Source organism: Danio rerio, chromosome 3 (genome assembly GCF_052040795.2).
Source record: "Danio rerio strain M-AB ecotype USA chromosome 3, GRCz13ab, whole genome shotgun sequence".
NCBI classification, from domain to species: domain Eukaryota; kingdom Metazoa; phylum Chordata; class Actinopteri; order Cypriniformes; family Danionidae; genus Danio; species Danio rerio.
The window spans coordinates 54,777,848-54,801,772 of record NC_141023.1 but is presented as its reverse complement, the minus strand read 5'-3'; the positions used below and the strand labels follow the sequence as shown (position 1 = coordinate 54,801,772).

The 23,925-nt window shown below is 33.9% G+C and overlaps 1 protein-coding gene across 1 annotated transcript in view; it reads right to left on the bottom strand.

The window, feature by feature from the left end:
• ttyh2l (tweety homolog 2, like) overlaps positions 1-14,752 on the bottom strand; it is a 102,990-nt gene extending 88,238 nt beyond the window's left edge. The window contains 1 exon segment of the mRNA NM_213256.1: positions 14,431-14,752. Coding sequence (NP_998421.1) covers positions 14,431-14,559 — 129 coding nt within the window. The 5' untranslated portion in view covers positions 14,560-14,752.
• Positions 14,753-23,925: the final 9,173 nt, after the last annotated feature.

Here is a 23,925-nt window from a genome sequence, read left to right as displayed (position 1 = left end):
TTATTATTATTATTATTATCATTATTATTATTTATTTATTTATTTTTTTTGCCTAAAATCAAGATCACGAACGGTCTACTGTTGCTTAAAATGCTAAATTTTGTATAGTCATTATGGTGGACTTGAACAGACTTTCAATATGTCCTGTTTGTTAACTCACAGTAAAATGATGACATCATAATATAACTATTCATATTTCTAAAGTTGATTTATTATGTTTCAGACATGTGCTTGTCATCTGCCATCAACAACATTATTAGACCATTTGTTTTCACTGGTAAAATTAGAATTTTGTCATTATTAAATTCCTTCTTGCATCATATTCAACATGATGCATTGGCTAGGGTAGTTATACAGACACAGTAAAATTGTATTTTCATGCACAACACTATGTGTTTACTATGAAAGAAAAAAAAAACTTATCTAATGCTTTTCGTAATTTTAACTGTAAAATGTGACATGATCATTTAAATGATGTGTGCACAGGTTTCACTTTCACTTCCAAGTGCAGCTCATGGCTGCTGTCACTGTGAAAAAAACGAGAGGGTGCTCGCTGCAGAGCCATTTGAGGAGAGCTGAGCTCCAGCGAGGGGGAGCATGAGCTGTCGCTCCTCCTCCTGTAAGCTGTTTTAATGCGTACACCAACCCCACCCCTAACCCTACCCCCAGTGACATCACTCGTAGAAGAAGTGCAAAAAAGGTGGAGCTCAAGCTTAAGCTCCCCCTCGCTGGAGCTCAGCTCTCCTCAAATGGCTCTGCAGCGAGCACCACTTGAAAAAGACACATACATGCAAATCAAACCTACTGCACTTTTAACACCATTTTAAGGTCAATAGAGGGCGAAGCTGTGGCGCAGTAGGTAGTGCTGTCGCCTCACAGCAAAAAGGTCACTGATTCGAACCTCGACTAAGTTGGCGTTTCTGCATGGAGTTTGCATGTTCTCCCAGCATTCGCGTGGGTTTTCTCCGGGTGCTCTGTTTCCCCCACAGTCCAAAGACATGCGGTAGAGGTGAATTGGGTAGGCTAAATTGTCCGTAGTGAGTGTGTGAATGTGGGTGTGGATGTTTCCCAGAGATGGGTTGCAGCTGGAAGGGCATCCGCTGCTTAAAAACTTGCTGGATAAATTGGCGGTTCATTCCACTGTGGCAACCCCAGATTAACAAAGGGACTAAGCCGACAAGAAAATGAAATGAAAGGTGTCAATAGCTATGTTTCCATCCACCTATTTTTATGCGCATTTTGCATATACGCATAAAAAAACTATTGATTTAAACACCATGATGCACATTAATTTTAAAAATGTCCATAAAAAACTTATGTGCATAACTGAGTAGAATAAACTTTATTCGATAAAAAAATATGTGCAAAAACTACGATGGAAACACTTCTACCGCACAAATTTCAGAATGCGCATTGAAAAAGGTCATGTGATGATGAAAATGTGTGTGAATGGATAAACCAGCAGGCTGAGCACACTGTAAACCATCTGAACTGTTGTTTTGGTCATTCTAAATGACTTACAGTTTAAATATTAGTGTTATTATATTATTACATGATCCATTATGATCCAGAATCAAGAGAGTCTGTGCTCTGCGTCTGACACCTTCACCAAATGACACGGCGTTCACTGCGTGTCAGGATTGCCTTCTGAGGTGCAAGTCATTTAATATATGAAGATAATACTCACGCAGCTTCTCTTACTGCAGCAAATTTCGTTTTTACAGTTGATATTTGGCGCCACTTATTTAGGAAGTGACGATTTTGTTCGCTTTGACTCGGATGAAAACGCTGCATTATTCGCACGTCTTTTATGCAATAATCCAGTTTTGTGCATAAAGTTCATTTACATTTATTAGGATGAAAACATAGCTAATGTTGCTGTGAAGACTTGTGTGACTGCCTTGCTTCTCTGCTGACCTTGAAAATATATTTGGCTGAAACGTAGAAAAGCTTAATTATGATCGTGTGTAGGGTCGAGTAGAGATTGTGATCTTTTTTCGATTAAACGTGCAGCCCTACCAGAGAATATTGGTCCATAATGACATTGAGTGAATGCTTTAGGCATGTAAACATGTACAATAAATAGTTTAAAAAATTATGTAAAACTTAAAATTATCAATACATTACATCTGAATCAGCGCATTCAGAAATAAATGTTTGTTTGCAAAACAAACTAAATCCCACTTGCCTTTGACAGCAGAAGCTGCTATATCCCAAGAACCATCAGAAGTTGTGAATCAAATCATATGTTTTCAATGCAGCAGCACGCTAATACACCTGCTTTTATCAGTTGAGCATTTTATTCCACGTTCGATTTTAAAAGATGAAGTTTGATGAACCGAATGAGCTTGTCCGACTGTTTGTGAATAGTATATGAAAACATCCCTTACCTCAAAACTCTCTGCATTATAAGAAAAATACTAATTCAATAAATTATTTTTTTTTAGTAATAAACAATGCACAGATATTGATGTTTCACAATGTGTTACACTACATTATTTAAATTTAAGAAGCTTAGTTTACAATGTTTGTAATGTTCACATTGCTCTACTTACATTAAATCCAAATCTCAAATATCATAAATGACAATAGACTGTTACGATTTATCAATGTCAATTTTAATGTTATTGATTAATGCACTTACTTGATAGATTGTATTCATTTATTCTCCTTCAGCTTAGTCCCTGGGCTAATAACTCTGACTTCAACTGTACAGTATATATAGGTAAAACTAAATAGAAACTAGAAAAGCTAATCGCTGGTGTCAGAATCTGTCAAAACAGAAAAGATTTGATGAAAAAAAGGGAGAATCAAAACTATGGAGCCGAGCAATTACCCTTGAGAAAATATGCACAAATTTGAAAAGCAGAGGTGTGTGCATTTCTGTGACCCATTGTGTTGATGTTTTGAACAGATTGTGGAAGCTGTGGGTGGACAAACTATATAAATGGTAGTTATGAGGGCGAGTTTGGGCCCCCATGTGCATCGCCATGGCAACTCACATGGGCTGAACATCATGTGATGAAAGTAAAGCACGAAAGCTCTGGAGTCTTGTGATCCAGGGCTACCAAAGGACAGTCAGATATAAACATATTAGATATATTATTAGGTTAAGAGAAGGCTGAAAAAGAAGGCAAAGATGAAGACCAGTCCGTGCTTTTTAACTTCAAAGTCAAAGGGCCGAAAGTAGTTATGACAGAGTGAGCAAAAAGAAAAAAAAAAGTCAACATTATACAATCATGACATGCTCTTGGGAAATTCTGGGCAAAATTGCTATAATCACTGAAGAGTGGTGTGTAATTATTTTTAACGCTTAAACTGGTACAGTCAAAACACCAAACTCTTGAGTTTTTCTTACAAGTGTAAAATCAGAATGACTCTGTTACAATAATGAAATGGTGCAAATCTTTTCTACAACTTTAATAGATCCCTAAAGGTGGTATTCATTACTGAAACTCATATTTCGTTCAGGAATTCCAATTATATTTTTATGCCAAAGTAGCAATGAAAAAGGTGAGCCATTTAAACTAACAAACATCCAATTATTGCAAATTACTACCTATGAATCTTCCTTCAAATTACATAAATCATTTGATCCAGGACCACTGAATGACGATTAACTTTAATTGATATTTCAGCATATGGCTCAAAGAGGAAACATCTCATTTTCAAAATGAGGTTATTTAAAACATAGAGCTCAAGCAAAATGTATATGCAGTTTAAGCTTTTAGGTTTTCCAAAGAATTTTATAGATACGATTAATCATCAAATAAATTAAAGCTTGTTCTGAGCTGCACATAATATTCATAAAAGTGATCATATTGAATGGCATTATACAGTATTTGCGCCAATTAATAAAATTCCAAACAAAGCCACAGCATGCGGAACATATGCTTCAGAACTTGTGGCTTTATTGCTTCGTTTTTAAAATAAATAATTTGTACAAAATGAATTATTTGAGATAATGATTTATTTAATTAACAAATTAAAATCGGCACTTGTCATAAACTAACTGTGGTTATACCATTACATCAACAAAATAAGTAAACCAGCCAGGAAAGGAACAAATTAAAATTAAACAAATAATCTAAGAAAGAGAGAGTTTATTGCCATGTCAGCTTCAATGGCTATTCCACGGCCAAAACAGAGATTAAATATATATATATATATATATATATATATATATATATATATATATATATTATTTTTTTTTTTTTAATTTAGAGTGTTACAGTTTTATAATACAAATGTTTTCAACAATAAGTAAACATCAACTGCAAAAAATAACACATACTGTAAACAAGATAAAAACCTATTTTTTATTTCAAATAATTTACTTTAATAATATATATATATATATATATATATATATATATATATATATATATATATATATATATATATATATATATATATACACGTATATATGTATGTATGTATGTATGTATGTACTGTATGTATGTATGTATATACTGTATGTATGTATATACTGTATGTATGTATGTGTATATGTATGTGTGTGTATATATATATATATATATATATATATATATATATATATATATATATATATATATAATTAAAAAGGCAGAAATATAAATGCTAAAGTATGTGTTTAAAACAGTGCTGGCAGTGGCGGTTCTAGACCAGTGTGACTGAGGGGGCTGAGAAGGGGCCACTTGTACTTTTAGGTAACAAACTTAAACATACATCACTAACTACATAAACAACTATTCAAAGTCATTTTTTGATGCATCCCTCTGCAGTCTTCATAAAAAAAATTATAAATAAATAAATAAATAAATAAATACCTCTAAATAATGTAAATATTTAGAATAATCTAAATAATGCACCTGTAAACTTTAACAGACACTGATGAGGTAATTTGTTTTTGCTCTCCATTTAAGTTAAAATAATATTTCCCCAGTGATCTTTAACAAAAAGATTTTCAACAGTAATTTGCTATATGAAACAAAAATACTTCCTTTGAAGTCATAATAAGTCTTATTTTTAATAGTTTTATATTTATTATTTCTTGCAGTTTTTAATTAAAAACAAAAACTATTTTAGGGTCAGTATTATTAGCATCCTTAAGAAATAATTACAGTATATTTTTTGATTGTCTACACAACAAACCAGTTATACAATAACTTGACAAATTATTCTAATTAACCTAGTTAAGTCTTTAAATTACACTTTATAACACATATAATCATATCAACAAGACCAGATGTGCACAAAGCAACCGGGAATTAGGTCTGTTCAGTTTGCTAGGATCATCAATCATCATCAAATGTAATCAAGAGTGAGTTTTACAAGTTTAAAATGTTTTAAAACAGAGCATGTGTGTAATGAGATTCACTTCATCAGCACAGCCGCATGTCAGAACAATTATAAAAGAAGATGCTTCAATCCTAGTTTGTGAACGTTAAATCAGGTTTATTTTGTAGATTAACATAACAGATATCCATACAGCAGTTTATTAACCTGTATCCTGTCACATATGCGTGCAAAAGCGAGTGCGCGCAACTCCGAGATCATGCAAGAGAGGCCTCAGTCATATCTCCGTCTGCCAATGGTGGCTGATGCCCCCAGCCACCCCTCCCTTTTCATAGTTTTCCTTAGTCTTATTCATATATTCTTGTAATGTATATTTTGTAATGACATACTACTATACATAGAAAAAAGACTTCTCAGTAATCACAGTTGATCTAAATTAATTAAATCTTTCAAAATAAACCTATTCAAATCAACAGGTTAAATTAAATTCATATCACAATATATATTTCAACAAAACAAAATATTGCAATATCAAATTTTTACAATATTGTGCAGCTAAGAGGAGAGTGAGAATTATGTTGAGATGGTCATTTGCAATTTGATTTAACCTTTTGTTTATTTTATTGCTGAGCAACAAAACAAACTCAAATAAAATGTTGAAATTAAATTTTGTAAATGAATCAGATTTTTAAAAATGTATATACTGTCACTCGATAAATAGAGGATAATAAAAAAAAACATTGGCAATCAAATCAAAGCAAAAACTATAGTGTAATTCTATTGTAAATTACATTGTTTTGTTTTTATGGTAATAAGTTCATTATAAAATGTAAAAAAAATATACTGTATTAGTTAATATAAAGCTTTGTTTTTAGTCATTTTTAAACATTATTAAATAAAATTAAAACTATTTTTTAATAAAATTAAAAATACGAAGGGAATTAAAACTGTTTACATGTGGCCCACAAGCCTCAATTAAGTTTGGTTTTTGGTACTTCAGAAGTAAAATTTGTGCATCCTTGTTTTAAAGCTAGAATGATAAAAGAGTCTTCTAGACACTTTGTTTTATTGCAATCATCAATTGTAAACATATTGAATAATTATTTCATTAACCTGTTATTGACTTAAACTTGCAGATTAAAGAATACAAGAATATGCTTACAAACACTTGTGACAGTCATCAGCCGGAAAGAAAGAAAGAAAGAAAGAAAGAAAGAAAGAAAGAAAGAAAGAAAGAAAGAAAGAAAGAAAGAAAGAAAGAAAGAAAGAAAGAAAGAAAGATCTTGATGTGCCATGCATTGTTATCAGAGGAAGTTCAGCAAAAGATCAAAGCATTCATTCAAGCTTCCTGCCAGTGCTAATGAAAACATACTGAGGAGAGATAGAGGCCTATTCAGTAGAGCAAACAAGATGAAAATAGATATTACGTATGCATACACATCCTTACCAAAAATTAGCACTCTGGTTATGTGGTACAGGTAATGCACTCAAATATCTATTCCAAATAAAATACCTAAATAAATCATAATATGCTTTAAAGCATGGGTGTCCAAACCTGTTCCTGGAGATCCACATTCCTACAGATTTAAGCTGCAAACTTGATTAAGCACACCTGATTTTAATAACTACAGTACTTCAAGTTGGTTTAGTTGTGTTTCATTAAGATTGAAGCTAAATTCTGCAGGAAGGTAGATCTGAACAGGGTTGAGCACCCCTGCTTTAAAGAAAACCATGACTATATGATAATTGGAAAAATCTGATATTGCAATATTTTATTTTCCTGCAATAATTATTGCGATATGAATACAGTTTCGCAATAATTATTGCGATATGAGTACAGTTTCACAAGTTAGTTTAAATAATACAATTTGATGGTTTTCGTTTGCGTTTATCGTCAGCGTTTTTCAGGACATTTTTTCCAGATTCAAACCCAAGCGATTTTCACTGGTGTCGAGCAGAAGAGTATGCAAAATCACTCCTTGACGTTAGATGGAGCTACACAACTTTAAGCTTCTAACACCCACTTGTAACCCTGAAGATAAAAGACAAAGTTGACATGCTTGCCGTTATCAATGGTTCAAGTAGCAGCTCCAGCTCTAGCGATGAAGAAATGATTATTGCTCACCAGAGATTATTGCTCAGCGCGCCAAAACAAAAAAAAAACGAGCATGAGGTGTTTATTTTTTTTTATGACATTTTTTTCCCTGCCTTTTTGCGCGTTGGTGTGCACGATCACATTGACAGCCTTTATTTAGTCGATAGAAAAGACATGCAAAAAAACATCTCGGTGTGCACGGGCCTTAATAGTATTCAGGTACAGAAACTTGAATAATCACAATGCAAAAATGTTTTTCTTACTTTGCTTCGTCTCATTTCTAGACCAAATATAAAAAAAAATCTTAGATCAAGTAAAACTATTGTTTTGTTTTCAACTTAACAGAAGAAGTAAATAATTTATTTTATTTCTTAAAACACTTAAAACAAATAAAAATTATGTGCCAGTGGAGCAAGTAAAATAATCTTGTTTTTGCTTTGGAATGTACATTCTTGGACTAGAAAGTCAGATTTATTATTATTATTATTACAGAAATGTAAAAATTCTATATAAATACATTAATTAAATAGAATTCTGTGACTCCTGGTTAACTATAATTTAGACTCAAAATTGCACATCTTGCGATGTGACTGTTGCTAATGTGCACATAGCGATATCAGGCTGAAACAATATATTGTCCAGTCCTATTATACAATCATTCCAAAAGTTGAGAAAACTACATCATAAAGTTGTTCTAAAAGAATAGCTTCTGACTGTTTATTAACTTAATAACGTGTATTTTCAAGCCACACAAGTGAGCCGACTTTTAGACTACCATTACCTCATATTAACACAGCGCACCCAAACACTGTAGTGGTTTTTACTTTTGTTACTTACTAGTTATCCTCTGAGAAAATGCTTGTAAAAGCTAGTTACGGGAGATGCCAGGAAAGTGCAAGCGCAAAGTCCATTGTAAATGGGCAAAGAATCCACGTGCTAGTCACTTCAGGTCAGAATGACAACACATGCTAAAATGAGTGCCGTATAGCAGCAATGAGAAGATTGTAAATAAAAAATGATGTCACCAGAGTGGCTTTTTGGTTTCTTTTCTTGTGCATCCCAGCATCTCCCCATTTAAAAGATTTTTTAGCATAGGGGGTAATGTAGTCATCCAACTTTACAATTTTTAATGTTGCCATGTATGTGAATAATGATGGTTGGTTCCTTTAATTGAAAGCTTGATTATCAGAATTTGTGTTGTTGACAGAGTTTGAGGTTTACTGTACCATTAATCACACCTTTAAGTTTGCTTTGATTGGTTAGCGTTCACACTTTATCATTGCACACACTTTGTAACATTTTATTTATCAAGGCCCCATTTACACTAACTCGTTTTAGTTTTAAAATGCATAAGTTTTGCTATGGTTACGCCATTCGTTAACACTATGTCAGAGATTGAGCGCCAAAAACTGAGCTTTTTAAAAAAATGCTGGAGAGGCCATTTTTATTTTAAAATGCAGCTGCTTCGTGTTAGTGTGGATGGGAAAAATGGAGACATCGAAAACACATCTGATTGGAGCTTTTTCCTTAATTTTAAGTATAGCATACAAAAAGCTCAGTCTTGCATTTTTTTTCTTGTAAGTTCAGACTTTGCAATGTAGATATGAAAATTTTTTATATAATTTAAATAAATATCAGTAAAATATCAAATTTATATCATTAAATATCAGTTTTAATAATGGCCATTATATAAGTATAACGGACAGTTTATACATTATAGAAAATAAATGCAATCAGTCAAATGTGCAGAATCAGTATACGTGGTTACATTAAATAATATATTAACCTATCTTTGTGCTCAGTAACAGTAAATCACCTAAGAACAAGTAATTTATTTAGTAACAAGTAATAGTTTCAAAAGACCAAATTCGAGGAATGTCATTAGATATAGACAACTAAAGTAATTAAATATCACGTTTACCACAGTAATAGTGAGATTTAAGTGATGATATATTTTGTTTAAATACTTTCGATTTTGACTATTAAAACTGTTTGCCTAAGTAATGTTGGTAAATTTAAAAAAAAATATTCCTATATAATCCTATATGTATTGTTAAAAGAAAATATTCAATAATTATTGATATCGAATGATATGAAACATGATATCATGATCTTTTTTTTTTTTTTTGCAAGATTGCCCAACCCTAACATATATTAAATTATAGTGTTTTTTACCTAATTAATTATCAATTAAAATCTCTTTAATGTCAAATCATCTATGAGAAAAATTGTTGAGACTGATTTCAAAAAAAGAACCAGCAAGGAAATTTAACCGAGAGGTAAAAAAATAAATAAATAAATACAAGTATTTTATTTTAGAATGAGGGACGAAATAGACTTGTTTGGCTGCTCTTCCATCGATTTCTTCAAATAACCCAGAGAAATGTGACCTTGAACAGGGCACGTATGTAATATCTCCTTTGATAAAAACTCCAGCAGAAGTATTGACTGAATCAATGAGGAAAATGTTCCTCTGGAGACGGCACGTTCTGCTTGGGTACAAATTACAGTGTAACAGAAACAGAGTGTCTTTAATGGAGATCTGACACACCAGACGACACATCGCCAATCGATATTGCACATTTATAGAGTTTACTGACATTTCTCACACAGTTTTAGAACAAAGTCCCTGGGTGCTGAATGCAACGCTGTATTTTTGTGCCATTGTTGTCTTAAATGCGGAATATTACGTGAGTAGGAGTGTGATATATCTCAACAGCAGTAGTATTATAAATAAAATACAGCATTACTACAAGTCTGATATTGTGTCATTTCAGCTAGAGTGCAATTAGTAAGTGCATTCTCATGAAGCACCATAATGTACTTGGCTTTCATAAAACACTTTAATTTGGCTGAACGAGTTAACGTTATTATTGCGTTAATGCATTAACAAATGCTGAAGATTATTTTATTGTGCATTGATGAAATTTTAATGTTAATTTTACCATTTTAAACATCCATTACTCACTGGATTTGAAAATTCGAGTCCTATGAACATTGAGGTGCGAGGACAGGAACTGAGAACCACTGACATGATGATAACTTGATTATCACTTATTGGCTTTACAGTGGTAAACTTCCGATTTATATTATTTTGATTACATTTTTTTTAATTGAGATTTACAACATATATTTTAATTATTATATTATATTATTATACATTGAACAGGAAAAAATGCATCAAAAAGGTATAAGATGAATTCATTTTATTAACAGCATATCTTTCTTAGAGTTGCAAAATTCATATATGTTCGATCCACCATTACGTGAAGAGTCACTTCATGCATATTGCTATTTTGTCCTGCCCCATTATTGAAATCAAATGTAACGTAAACACTGAAAAGTACATTCTTCATTGCTAATCAACAATAATAATCCCAACTCCACATTGCAGATGCTGCGATGTGACTATCGTGAATGCAAACATTGCGATATCGATACTGAAACGATATATTGTGCAGCCCTAATTTTAACTAATTTTGCAAATTCTAACTGATCATATAAGCAGCCAATCAATTAGCTGCCAAAAATCTTGTAAACCAAAGTAAAACATTGCTCACAGTCAACTAAATGTTTAGTAATGTAAAGTCATACTTTACTATGTCAGACTAAATATCCAAACTATTGTAGTAAACATTAAAAGGTTGCTCAATAGTGATAAGCGTGTTTATTAGTTAAAAAAAAAAAAAAAAATGGGTATAATAACAAATATAATGTGTCAAGCTCAACACAGTAGATCATGACAATTAATCTGTATTGGGCTTTTTTAATTCTGCTTTACTATGTTATTATTGTAAAGCAATTAAAAAAATAGTAAACGCACGGAAGAAAAGTATTTTTTGGATTTACTCATTTTTTAAGGTAACTGGTTGCAAACAATTTATATGGGCTGAATATAAACAAAAAATTATGTTGAACATTACTGAAATGTATTTATTTGTGTTTAAATTCAGCTAATATAAATTGTTTGAAGCCAGTTACCTTAAAAAAATGGGTAAGTCCAATACAATTTTCAGTACATTTAGACATTTGCAATAATAGAATAAAAATACATACCAAATACCAATTATGGTTAAGCTTAGCAGTGACTCTAAAAATATTTTTGTGGCTTCTGTTCAACTATAATCCAGATTCAACATTGTAAATCCTACAATGTGATTATAGCGGGTGCACACATTGTGATATCGATGCTAAAACAATATATTGTGCAGCCATAATTTCAATTGTAAAAAAAAAAACTAATTGTAAAAACGCTACAGTAAATATTTGTATCATTGTTAACAGTATTTTCTTAGTATATACGGTTAATAACCATAAATTGACAGAATTCCTTTCATAACACTTCGCTTGTATGCATTTTTTTTAACATTACTCTTATGTACATTAGAGTGTTATGTTGATTCTAATGTTGACATAATATTAAAAATAATATAATGAAAGTAATTAAATACAGTAGTTTACCGTTAAAAAAAAAGTGTCAATCAAGGCTGCCATTTTTACTGTAAATTGGACAGATTTTTAGTTTACAGAGTAGAAAAAAACTAAAACCACACGATTACTTTATTTATTATATTGCACACTGGATTTTTTGCTATATGCATTTTAATTAAAATCAGTATGTTGTCAAACCATCTAAAACATAAAAATAATTGTTGAGTTTAAAAAAAGAACTAGCACGACAATTTAACCAAGAGAAAAAATATATATTTTAGAATGAGGGATGAAATAAACTTGTTTCACTGCTCCTTTATTGACTTCTACAAGTAACCCAGAGAAATGTGACCTTGAACGGGACACGTACTCTAATACCTTGTTTTGATAAAAACCCACAATTTATATGGGCAGAATTAAAGAAAAAAAAAATCAAATTAAGTTGAACATTAATAAATTGAATTTGTTTGTATAAATTCAGCCAACATACATCATTTGCAACCAGTTAACTTATAAAAAAATGAATAAATCTAATGAATATCATTTTTTTAGACTTTAGCAATAAGAAAATAAAAATACCAGATTTAAATGAACTTTTTTTATAATATATATATTCAATATATAGTGAAATAAATCTCAATATAAAATGAGGTATAAAACGCACAGAAACAGTTTTTAAGTAAATATGTCAATAACGTGCACTAGAATATGATATTAAAAGTTGAATTATTACAAATACCTTTTTTATTGTACTCTAAACATAAGGCTAATCTGTGTCTGTCATGTAAATAATATATAGTCCTCTTGATCTTCAAAAACACTCTCTCAAATCCATTTAAAACATTTATCTCCAATTTAAAAATAAATAAGCATCTGACGTTTTTCACAATGCAAATATTTTATGTTAACACCTGCAGTTTTTTATATGTTTATTTTATGTTCATTTTAATATTCCGATTCCTGTGACTTTAGTATTTATAAGCCTTTATTTAGGTTTATAAGAACCTAAATAGCCGGGTCTGTCATGTTTTATGATTTCCTTGAATCGTTTCCTTTGCACTGTGTGAAAATGCAGAGGATTTTCTTAACTGTTTGTCTTGTGTTAAAATGCAGCTTGTTTTTTAAAAATGTGTTTGTGTTGTGATAATTTGCTGTAACGCTGTGCTGTCAAACTGATGAAGACCTTTTCAAAATGTCCTGGCATTTTTTGTAATTGCATTTTTTAAAATTAAGCTCTCTTGCTAACATATATTTGTCTTTTTGTTCAAAATTTAGATTACTTTGCTTTTAAAGTTTGTATAGTTAGTTTGTTTGGTTCAAGGTTTATGATGATTTTAGAAAATCCTATTGTATTTTAATTTCTATTGGAACAATGAATAAGAAAAATAGCAGAAACAGAGGTGCTGAAAAAGTTTGGAGGTATTTTTGCTATTGGCAGATACAATGTAAGTGACAGGTTGAGCCTGGCCTCCAAATAGAAAAAAAAAACCTGACAGAAAAGAAGGATGGTCACTGAAGAGGTTTACTAAATTTATTATTAGAAGGTGATTTTTAAAGTTATGATGTGCATTGTAATAATATTAAATATTTTAAACTATTGGCTAATAAAATGGTTGCAATAAAGGAAAACATTGCAAGATGATATTTGGGATGCTGTCACATTTTATGCAGAAGCCTACTGTTCGTTAACACTAATTTCAGAAAATTAGGCTCATATATTTTACCATCCACAGCAATCTTGGTGGTCTTTAAAACGTCTTTAAAATAGAAAAAACATGGTGTGTATATATTTTCACAGTATGTCTGATAATATTTTTTTTCTTCTGGAGAAAGTCTTCTTTGTTTTATTTTGGCTAGAATAAAAGCAGTTTTTAATAAAAAAAAAATTAAAAAAAACAATTTTGGGACAAATTTATTAGCCCCTTTAAGCTAATATTTTTTTCGATAGTCTACAGAACAAACAATCGTTATAGAATAACTTGCCTAATTCCCCTAACCTGCCTAGTTAACCTTTTTAACCTAGTTAAGCCTTTAAATGTCACTTTAAGCTATATAGAAGTGTCTTGAAAAATATCAAGTAAAATATTATTTACTGCCATCATGACAAAGATAAAATAAATTATTTTCAGTTATTAGAAATAGGTTTTTAAAACTTTTATGTTTAGAAATGTGCTGAAACAATCTTACCTCCATTAAACAGAAATATATATATATATATATATATATATATATATATATATATATATATATATATATATATATATATATATATATATATATATAGGGTAAACTCATTTTCAAGCTTACTTAATATTTTCAAGCCAAATCCTAATATACTGTGGTATGATGTGCTTTAATTGCATGCTATAAGTAAATGCTGCAGGCTTTATGAAATGTTTTTGTTGTTGTTGCTTTTGCTGTTTTCCTCTTGAAAAGTGTTTTACAAGTCAATCATTATTGTGTATATGCAGAAAACTAATTTCAACAACAAACCTAAAAGTGTAACAACTTAATTAAAAACTACAACATGAGTGAAGTATTTACGTTACAGTATCTACATTTAGCTCAAAATGATAATATTTGATTTTTTCTCAAATAAACTACAAAGAACAGACTCATCTCACCTGCTGATAACTAGCGTCCTCCGGTTTGAAAGTGTTATCAACTGTCTGGAAATTAAAATTCAGATGCGGGAAATTGTGCAGCCAGTAGGTCCACCATGGGGCAATATAGTCCTGGCGTGATGAGGCCATCCCGGACGCTAAACTCAACACACACCGCTGATCTCTGGAGCACTCTGGTAATCCTCACTCTTCACTAAAACACCAAACACAAGGAAGATCCTTCACCCAAAGACGATACACGGCGAGCAGGCAGGGAAACACCGCAAAAAAGTATTTCCCCCGGCTCCTTCAGATTTAGAGGATGCATAACACATGAGTTGAGTGTGTAAGTGCACGCGGAGAGATCAGCTGTGTCCCCTCAATCTCCCTGACACTGACTGACTCCACGTCTATCCTGCGGCTGCGCGGCTCCGTACGGTCCACCATCTCTACACACAAGTTGTAAACTCGGGTATAAACAGAGCAGGCGCAAATTTCAAGCGGTTGCTTCCATCTTATTAATAACGTGCGCTAGAATTTAGTACTGAAAGCTTAAAGGTTTGAAATGTTATGTCTTTGCAGTTACACTTTATAAGATCTAATCTCACTCAAATCAGTTTAGCGCGTGTATGTAGGCTACATGTAAATAATATACAGTCATCTTGATCTGTAAATAAACATTCTCATATTCATTTAAATATTTATGCCTAATTAAAATAAGCATAATAAATATGTTGCTTAATGTGAACAATTTGTGTCACAACAGCGTGAGTTCAATTCTAACACTTTAGTTAAATATTGACATCTGGTGGGCAGTAAGAGCACTTCACGCAAAAGGTGTCAAGAGTTTTTAAACTTGAACAATGACCATTATGAGACCATTGTTTGGTGTTATTAGTTACAAAGTAAAGTTACTGTAATTAGATTACCTTACCTAAATAAAGTTATTATTTTTACATAAACTACTGTACATAAATTCAGCAGCGGTAGAATAATCAAGAGAAGCAGAGTAATTAATTTATGAAACAGACTGAACATGCTTGAGAAACAATTAACTGAGTCAGTAATGTATATCAATATATTGGTATGCATGAAATATTGTGCCTTTGCTTTGAAATGTCTTGTGTTTTGATACATATAATGTTTATTATTCTTAAAGTCATTCATTCATTTCTTTCAGCTTAGTTCCTTATTTTTCAGGGGTCCTCACAGCGGAATAATTCAACAACTCTTTCAGCACATGTCTTACGCAGAGGTTGCCCTTCCAGCTGCTAGCCAGTTCTGGGAAATACCTATAAACTCACATTCACGCACACACACACACACACACACGCACACGCACACGCACACACACACACACACACACACACACACACACACACACACACACACACACACACACACACACACTACGGCCAATTTAGTTTATTCAATTCAAAAATATCTTTCAACTGTGGAGAAAACCTGAGCACCTGCTCTTATTCTTAAAGTGTTACATTGTAAAATAAAGCTAAAATGTCCTGTTTGTTTAGTCAAGTAATTAAATAACTTATTGAGTAACTGAGTTACTTTTCAAACGTTATAATCAAAATGTAATTTAAATACAATTTAATGATGTAATTAGTAATTAGTTACTTTTTTGAAGTAACTTATCTAACACTGTGACTTTAAAAAAAGCAATAACATATACAGCAACATTTTAATCTAGAGAAGCTACTAGCCTACTATACCCACCATCCAGAAAAACCCCATATCTTTGGAAAACAGTAAATGAATCAGGTTTTATGTTTGACTATTTAATGCAGTTATGTTATACAGTTTTTTTTTTTTTTTTTTTTTTTTTTTTTTTTTTAAATGAGAAGAAGACCACAAGCTAAGGTATACATGCTCTGGCTTAAAGATAATAAAGATATTCTCCTTTAGCAAGATGTAAGATAAGCCTTTGAATGTGTCTGTAAAGTTTCAGCTCAAAATACCCATCTGATAATTTATCATGGCCTCCAGAATATGTTCTTTTTGGTGTGTGAGTAGTACATTAGCTGTTTTTGTAGCCTGTGACTTTAAATGCAAATGAGCTACTTTTCCCCACCCACCACTCCTATATAAGTGTCTGCTCCTGCATTACATCTGATGAACATCAGTCAGTAATAGAGACAGGCACTGATGTAGCTGAAATACAGCTCATTAGTCAAAAATACCAAGTAAGTTTATTTGATGTATTTGTTGTGGAGTTTATTCAAGCCTTTCTGAAATTATGAGTCTCACACAAATGCCGTTTGCACTATTGGTTAAGAATTATTACAAACATGCTCTGGTTTAAAAATGTTTTAAACTTTTAAAACTATAAAAATTATAAAAGTTACAAAAAGTTGTAACAAATATTTGAATTCCAGCTTATTTGCAAACAAAATATTCTGTGGACATGTGTATACATGTTATTTTAGAAACATGGTGCCTGTCAATCTATTCAGTGGACAAGGAAAACCACACTACTTGTTGCGTCACGTTGCGATAGGCCTAAAAATAACTGGGATTTGAAATCCTATTTTAACATCAGGAAATTTAAAAAAAGAGACTTTTTGGGTTTATATCACTTCAATGACTGTGGACACACTATACAAACAGTTCAAAACAGCAAGCAGTCCAAACAGCTTACAAAAGTTGGTTTTCATCAAAGGTGCATTTATATATAGTTGTAGATAATGTTCATTTTCATACACACACACACACACACACACACACACACACACACACACACAAACACACACACACTCACACTTTCTCTGTACCTCTGTATCCATTATTACATTTAGAATTCTTTTAAATATATTCTTTAATGTTCCCACTGAAAAAAAAAAAAAAAAAAAACGTATATATTTTGGATAGCCTCTGCGTAAATTAAAAGCAGATTTTGGGTGAACAATCACTCAGGTAAACGTAGGCTTCACTCTCAGAAAAAAAAATACAAAATCTGTCACTGGGGACGGGGGCTAACTTTTCAAAATGTACTTCTTTTTGTTCCTAACAGATCCTTAAAAAGTACACAGTAAAAAAAATCCTGGCTGCCTTAAAATTTTAATATATATATATATATATATATATATATATATATATATATATATATATATATATATATATATATATATATATATATATATATTTTTTTTTTTTTTTTTTTTTTTTTTACATTTTTTAATAAATTAACCTTAGAGTTCATTAAACTTATATAATGTTAAACTGACTTAAAACAGCTTGCAAAACGTATAATATTAAGTTAGAGCATGATTAACAGAGTCTAACAAGTTACAATCAACTAAAAACTTATGCTGTCATGACTAATTGATCATATATTTTATTTTTAAAATGTACATTTTACCACCTAGGAAGTATAAATCTGTACCTCATAGTATTTTAAAAGTACAATTGTGAACCAAAAGATAAAAAAGTGAACCATGAAAGTACTAATGTGCAGATGTAAAGTATAAAAGTGTAACTTTTGAAAAGGTACCACCACAGTGACAGATTTTGTAACTTTATTTATGAGAGTGTAGATTAAATAAAATGTCCAGGTTATTGGCAACACTGTTTTATTTTGATTTTGTTTTACTTTTCTCTTACTTACATTACTACCAGGGTCATTTATATCATTGTTACTATTTAGCTGCACCATGTTGGTGTTTCATAACATCTTATTTTTACAAGGTGGTTCATTAGCACAATTCTCAATCCCCAACCTGGATGACCAGGAAATACACACATACACTACAGACAATTTAGTTTACCCAAATCATCTATAGCGCATGTTTTTGGATTGTGGGGGAAACCGGAGCACCCAGAAGAAACCCACGCCAGCACAGGGAGAACATACAAACTCCACACAGAAATGCCAACTGACCCAGCCGAGGCTCAAACCAGCAGACTTTTTGCTATGAGGCAACAGCGATATGTACTGCACCACCATGCCACCCTTACTCCTCCCTTATTCTTTTTTTCCCTATTCTTTTTTGTTTTGCACAGTGATTAAACATATGGCTTAATTACATTAGCCACTTTTCAAAACTCTTGCTAATTGATGAAGGTATATGACAGGTATATGTTTGAAAACACTGTTGTCCTTAGACTTGCTCAGACACACACACACACACTAAATAATTTGCTGTGTCTTTGATCACGTACCAAGAGGTGGCAGTAGTACGTTACAAAGAGAATAAAAAGATAATAAAAGTACAGAGTGAGAAACTATTATAAGACCTCCAACACTTCAATGTACTGAGAAATTAACATTTTACCTTTTTGTAATCACAGGATGCATTCAAAAAATTGCAATCTGTTATGAAGCAAGAACGTCGTGAATTACTGTCAGAATTCAGAAACAGTTGTTGACATAGGAAATATATTTGCTGAGTTATAAGCTGTGGATTGCATATTAGTCATTTTTTTGGCACATCAGAATTCAAGGTCAACCGTGCAAACTACCATGTAGTTAATTTTGATTACAGGTCTGATTGATTTTAATATCAATTACCCGCGCGACTCTGATGACCTACCTTCATAACAACACAGTATTAAGCACAAGCTGTGCTGACTTCAAATTATACAACCGATGAGCTTTAGAAACTGAAAATATATTGTAATTAAATACAACTAATGTTTATCATAACCTTTTGCTATGCTAAACTGAGTTTGTCAACATCTACAGTGTAGCAGTTTCGGGATTTAAATTAGCTTTCAAATCTCATTTGTGTCATTTTTTCCTCCTTTCTCTGTTGCTCACTGAATTGACATTATGCAATTATGACAGTGTCTCAAGACTCCTGAGGACGAATTTGCATAATAAACATTTCCATAAAGGTTGTAGCTGACATCATCACAATGACTGGGAGAGGAGATTCCTCCCCGTCACCTGCTGTTATTACACATTAATCCTCCAATTCCTGAGCCAGCTGTGACGGGTTTGCTTTTGATGTCGAAAAACAACGTATAGCGATATTAAGGAGTCTTTCCTCTTTGGTTATTGCTTTTTGGGATTTGGCATCCTAAATCCCTCTGTGGTGCTGCGACTGACTAAGGCCTATACATATGAATGAAGATTTACACATCAGGCTCAAAGAGTTTGCGTTCAATCAGACGCCGCTGCTCTGAGGGTTGAGCTGAGGAGTAATATCCCAGCTTCAGAGCGCCCAGATTTTACTTTCCCTCAGACTTTGTTTTATTCTCGTCTGCTTTTATCCATTGAGACATTTTGTCTGTCTAAAAGTCCTTGACTTACTCATTTGCAAAAGTAGCGTACCTCCATTTTTGCGCACTTCTGCTAAAATGCTTAATTAGGGGTGAGGGAAGTGTGCTATTTCTGGACTCTGACCACTCAGAACTTCTTAACAACCACATAGCAAACTATCAATCACACCGAGCACGCTAGCAACAGTCTAGCCTAGCAATCTCAGAGCAACATACAAAAAAACTCAAAGTGCAAGGTAAATACCTGGCAACTACAACATTTGAGCATCTGCATAGCAACAGTGTAACCACTTGTAGAACACCCTAGCAACCACCTAGTCTTTAGGGCTCATTTTGCCCAGTACAGCCCTTATAAGCGTAGCCTTATATACAATTCTAGAGATCACAAAATACTTCCCAGGAGAATACTTTCTTGCAGATTTTTTGTTTTCGTGAATGCATCAGAGACCACTGTGTACGCATTTGAGATCTCAAATTTCTTATTCGATGGCCATTCACGCCTGCTGTTCTCACATAAATCCACCAGAGGCCACTGTTGACTGACTCACTGAAAACCAACCGACCAATACCCCAACCACACCTGCCCCTAAACCTAACCGAAAGTGTTTTCAAAAGCACCAATTGACCCGCCCACTCCTTCCCTAAACGCAACCGACAGTTTTTTTTAAAAAGCAATCTAGAAAAAGTAAAGCCCACCTGTTTTTTTTTTTACCACATTTTCCAATTTTACCACATAGTCACCCTGATATTTACTTGGTTGGTATTATCTTTTGGCTTCTGTTTTTGTTTTACCTGCTTTCTAGAATAGTTCTTTACCTGACTCCCCAACATCACGGTCAACTCTTCTCTGCGTCTCAAATCTGCTGACGTACAAAGCGAGCTAAAGGGACAAACTTGTAACATCAGGTAAGCTGTTCATCTGGAGTTAAGCTGCTAGCGTGAAATGGAGCGTGTCATACAATCCCTGTAGCGTTAGTTTTGAAGACAAAATCCAGCCATACGTTCTTCTGGCTATATAATTTTTTTTAATTTCCAGACCTGTATGTAGGGCTTCGTTTTCAGATTGACCCTATGTTGACAGTAACAAGCTGAATATCATTAAAGGGTCACGAAACACCAAAACACATTTTTTGAGCTATTGACAGTCGTATATGTGTCCCACACTGCTAAAAACACTATTAGGACACCTATATTTCACTAAAAAGTGTAAATTGGTTGTTTTTGCGTTATTTCAAGCAAATTCGTACTTCCTGTTTGAAACGAATTTTTGAAGCTGCGTCACGGTCATGACATAATAGCGTGTATTCCAGCGTGCAGACTGGGCGTCTGTGCCAGAGTGTGCCTTATTACGTCTTACAGTGTGATGCATTAATGCATGAGTAAGCCTTGGTTCAAACCAATCAGCGCGCTCTATTGTGCAACTTCATTAATATTCATTAGTGTCACCGTCTTTACACCACAGAGACGCCACGTAGTGTTGGCAAAACAAGCGTGAAGTGTTGCTTTTAAATTTTGCTGCAGTTAAGTTTCGTTTTCATTTTCTCTCTGTGAGAGCTCAGACTCACGTGTGGATTAACAGTGTACGCGACGCGCGACAACAATAACTTACGTGTCTAAGGGGGATTATTGTTTACCTGAGAGCTGTTCTCATCTGCAAACGCTGAGATCCGGATTCCGGATGTAGTCTTCTCTTCAGACGCGGCTCTAGTTGCTGGTGATTGTCCTGTCTCTACAGATTTGGTAAGTGAGCGACCAGTGCTCTTTGTTTATTCAGTTTGTTCGTTTCGAATTAAGTTAACTATTGCACTGAGGGCAAACATGTTAGCACCGCATTTTGTGACCGGAATAACACACGCGGCTTTCTGACGTTACCTGCCGTGTGCGTCTAAGTTTCCGGGAAATGCGGAGTTTTTTTTCTGTCATTCGCCATGCGGTATCAAACATTGCATGAAAAATACACGCTTAGAGCAGATCCTCGAATCAAATATCGCGTTTGTCGCGAGGGGCATGAATGAATTCCCTGAATGAAAGAGCCAAACTGCAGTTAAAGTCCACCATTTAATAATTTGGCAAATAATTCGACTACAGATGTCCGTGTAGGTAAAACACCATCTCTTTCTCCTGTGTGTGTATTTTGACTGAAACTCGCGCGTGCCCAAATAGACACTCCCACACCCTCCCACTTTAGTTCCTCCGACACTCCCCCCTAAACAGAGCTGGACACCCCCACTTTTCTGACTTTTTCCAAAGTGGAGGTGTGAAAACACCCTGCTGAAACGAGGGGGTTTCATGGCCCTTTAATAAGGGTCACGAAACACCAAAACACATTTTTTGAGCTATTGACAGTCGTATATGTGTCCCACACTGCTAAAAACACTATTAGGACACCTATATTTCACTAAAAAGTGTAAATTGGTTGTTTTTGCGTTATTTCAAGCAAATTCGTACTTCCTGTTTGAAACGAATTTTTGAAGCTGCGTCACGGTCATGACATAATAGCGTGTATTCCAGCGTGCAGACTGGGCGTCTGTGCCAGAGTGTGCCTTATTACGTCTTACAGTGTGATGCATTAATGCATGAGTAAGCCTTGGTTCAAACCAATCAGCGCGCTCTATTGTGCAACTTCATTAATATTCATTAGTGTCACCGTCTTTACACCACAGAGACGCCACGTAGTGTTGGCAAAACAAGCGTGAAGTGTTGCTTTTAAATTTTGCTGCAGTTAAGTTTCGTTTTCATTTTCTCTCTGTGAGAGCTCAGACTCACGTGTGGATTAACAGTGTACGCGACGCGCGACAACAATAACTTACGTGTCTAAGGGGGATTATTGTTTACCTGAGAGCTGTTCTCATCTGCAAACGCTGAGATCCGGATTCCGGATGTAGTCTTCTCTTCAGACGCGGCTCTAGTTGCTGGTGATTGTCCTGTCTCTACAGATTTGGTAAGTGAGCGACCAGTGCTCTTTGTTTATTCAGTTTGTTCGTTTCGAATTAAGTTAACTATTGCACTGAGGGCAAACATGTTAGCACCGCATTTTGTGACCGGAATAACACACGCGGCTTTCTGACGTTACCTGCCGTGTGCGTCTAAGTTTCCGGGAAATGCGGAGTTTTTTTTCTGTCATTCGCCATGCGGTATCAAACATTGCATGAAAAATACACGCTTAGAGCAGATCCTCGAATCAAATATCGCGTTTGTCGCGAGGGGCATGAATGAATTCCCTGAATGAAAGAGCCAAACTGCAGTTAAAGTCCACCATTTAATAATTTGGCAAATAATTCGACTACAGATGTCCGTGTAGGTAAAACACCATCTCTTTCTCCTGTGTGTGTATTTTGACTGAAACTCGCGCGTGCCCAAATAGACACTCCCACACCCTCCCACTTTAGTTCCTCCGACACTCCCCCCTAAACAGAGCTGGACACCCCCACTTTTCTGACTTTTTCCAAAGTGGAGGTGTGAAAACACCCTGCTGAAACGAGGGGGTTTCATGGCCCTTTAATAAGGGTCACGAAACACCAAAACACATTTTTTGAGCTATTGACAGTCGTATATGTGTCCCACACTGCTAAAAACACTATTAGGACACCTATATTTCACTAAAAAGTGTAAATTGGTTGTTTTTGCGTTATTTCAAGCAAATTCGTACTTCCTGTTTGAAACGAATTTTTGAAGCTGCGTCACGGTCATGACATAATAGCGTGTATTCCAGCGTGCAGACTGGGCGTCTGTGCCAGAGTGTGCCTTATTACGTCTTACAGTGTGATGCATTAATGCATGAGTAAGCCTTGGTTCAAACCAATCAGCGCGCTCTATTGTGCAACTTCATTAATATTCATTAGTGTCACCGTCTTTACACCACAGAGACGCCACGTAGTGTTGGCAAAACAAGCGTGAAGTGTTGCTTTTAAATTTTGCTGCAGTTAAGTTTCGTTTTCATTTTCTCTCTGTGAGAGCTCAGACTCACGTGTGGATTAACAGTGTACGCGACGCGCGACAACAATAACTTACGTGTCTAAGGGGGATTATTGTTTACCTGAGAGCTGTTCTCATCTGCAAACGCTGAGATCCGGATTCCGGATGTAGTCTTCTCTTCAGACGCGGCTCTAGTTGCTGGTGATTGTCCTGTCTCTACAGATTTGGTAAGTGAGCGACCAGTGCTCTTTGTTTATTCAGTTTGTTCGTTTCGAATTAAGTTAACTATTGCACTGAGGGCAAACATGTTAGCACCGCATTTTGTGACCGGAATAACACACGCGGCTTTCTGACGTTACCTGC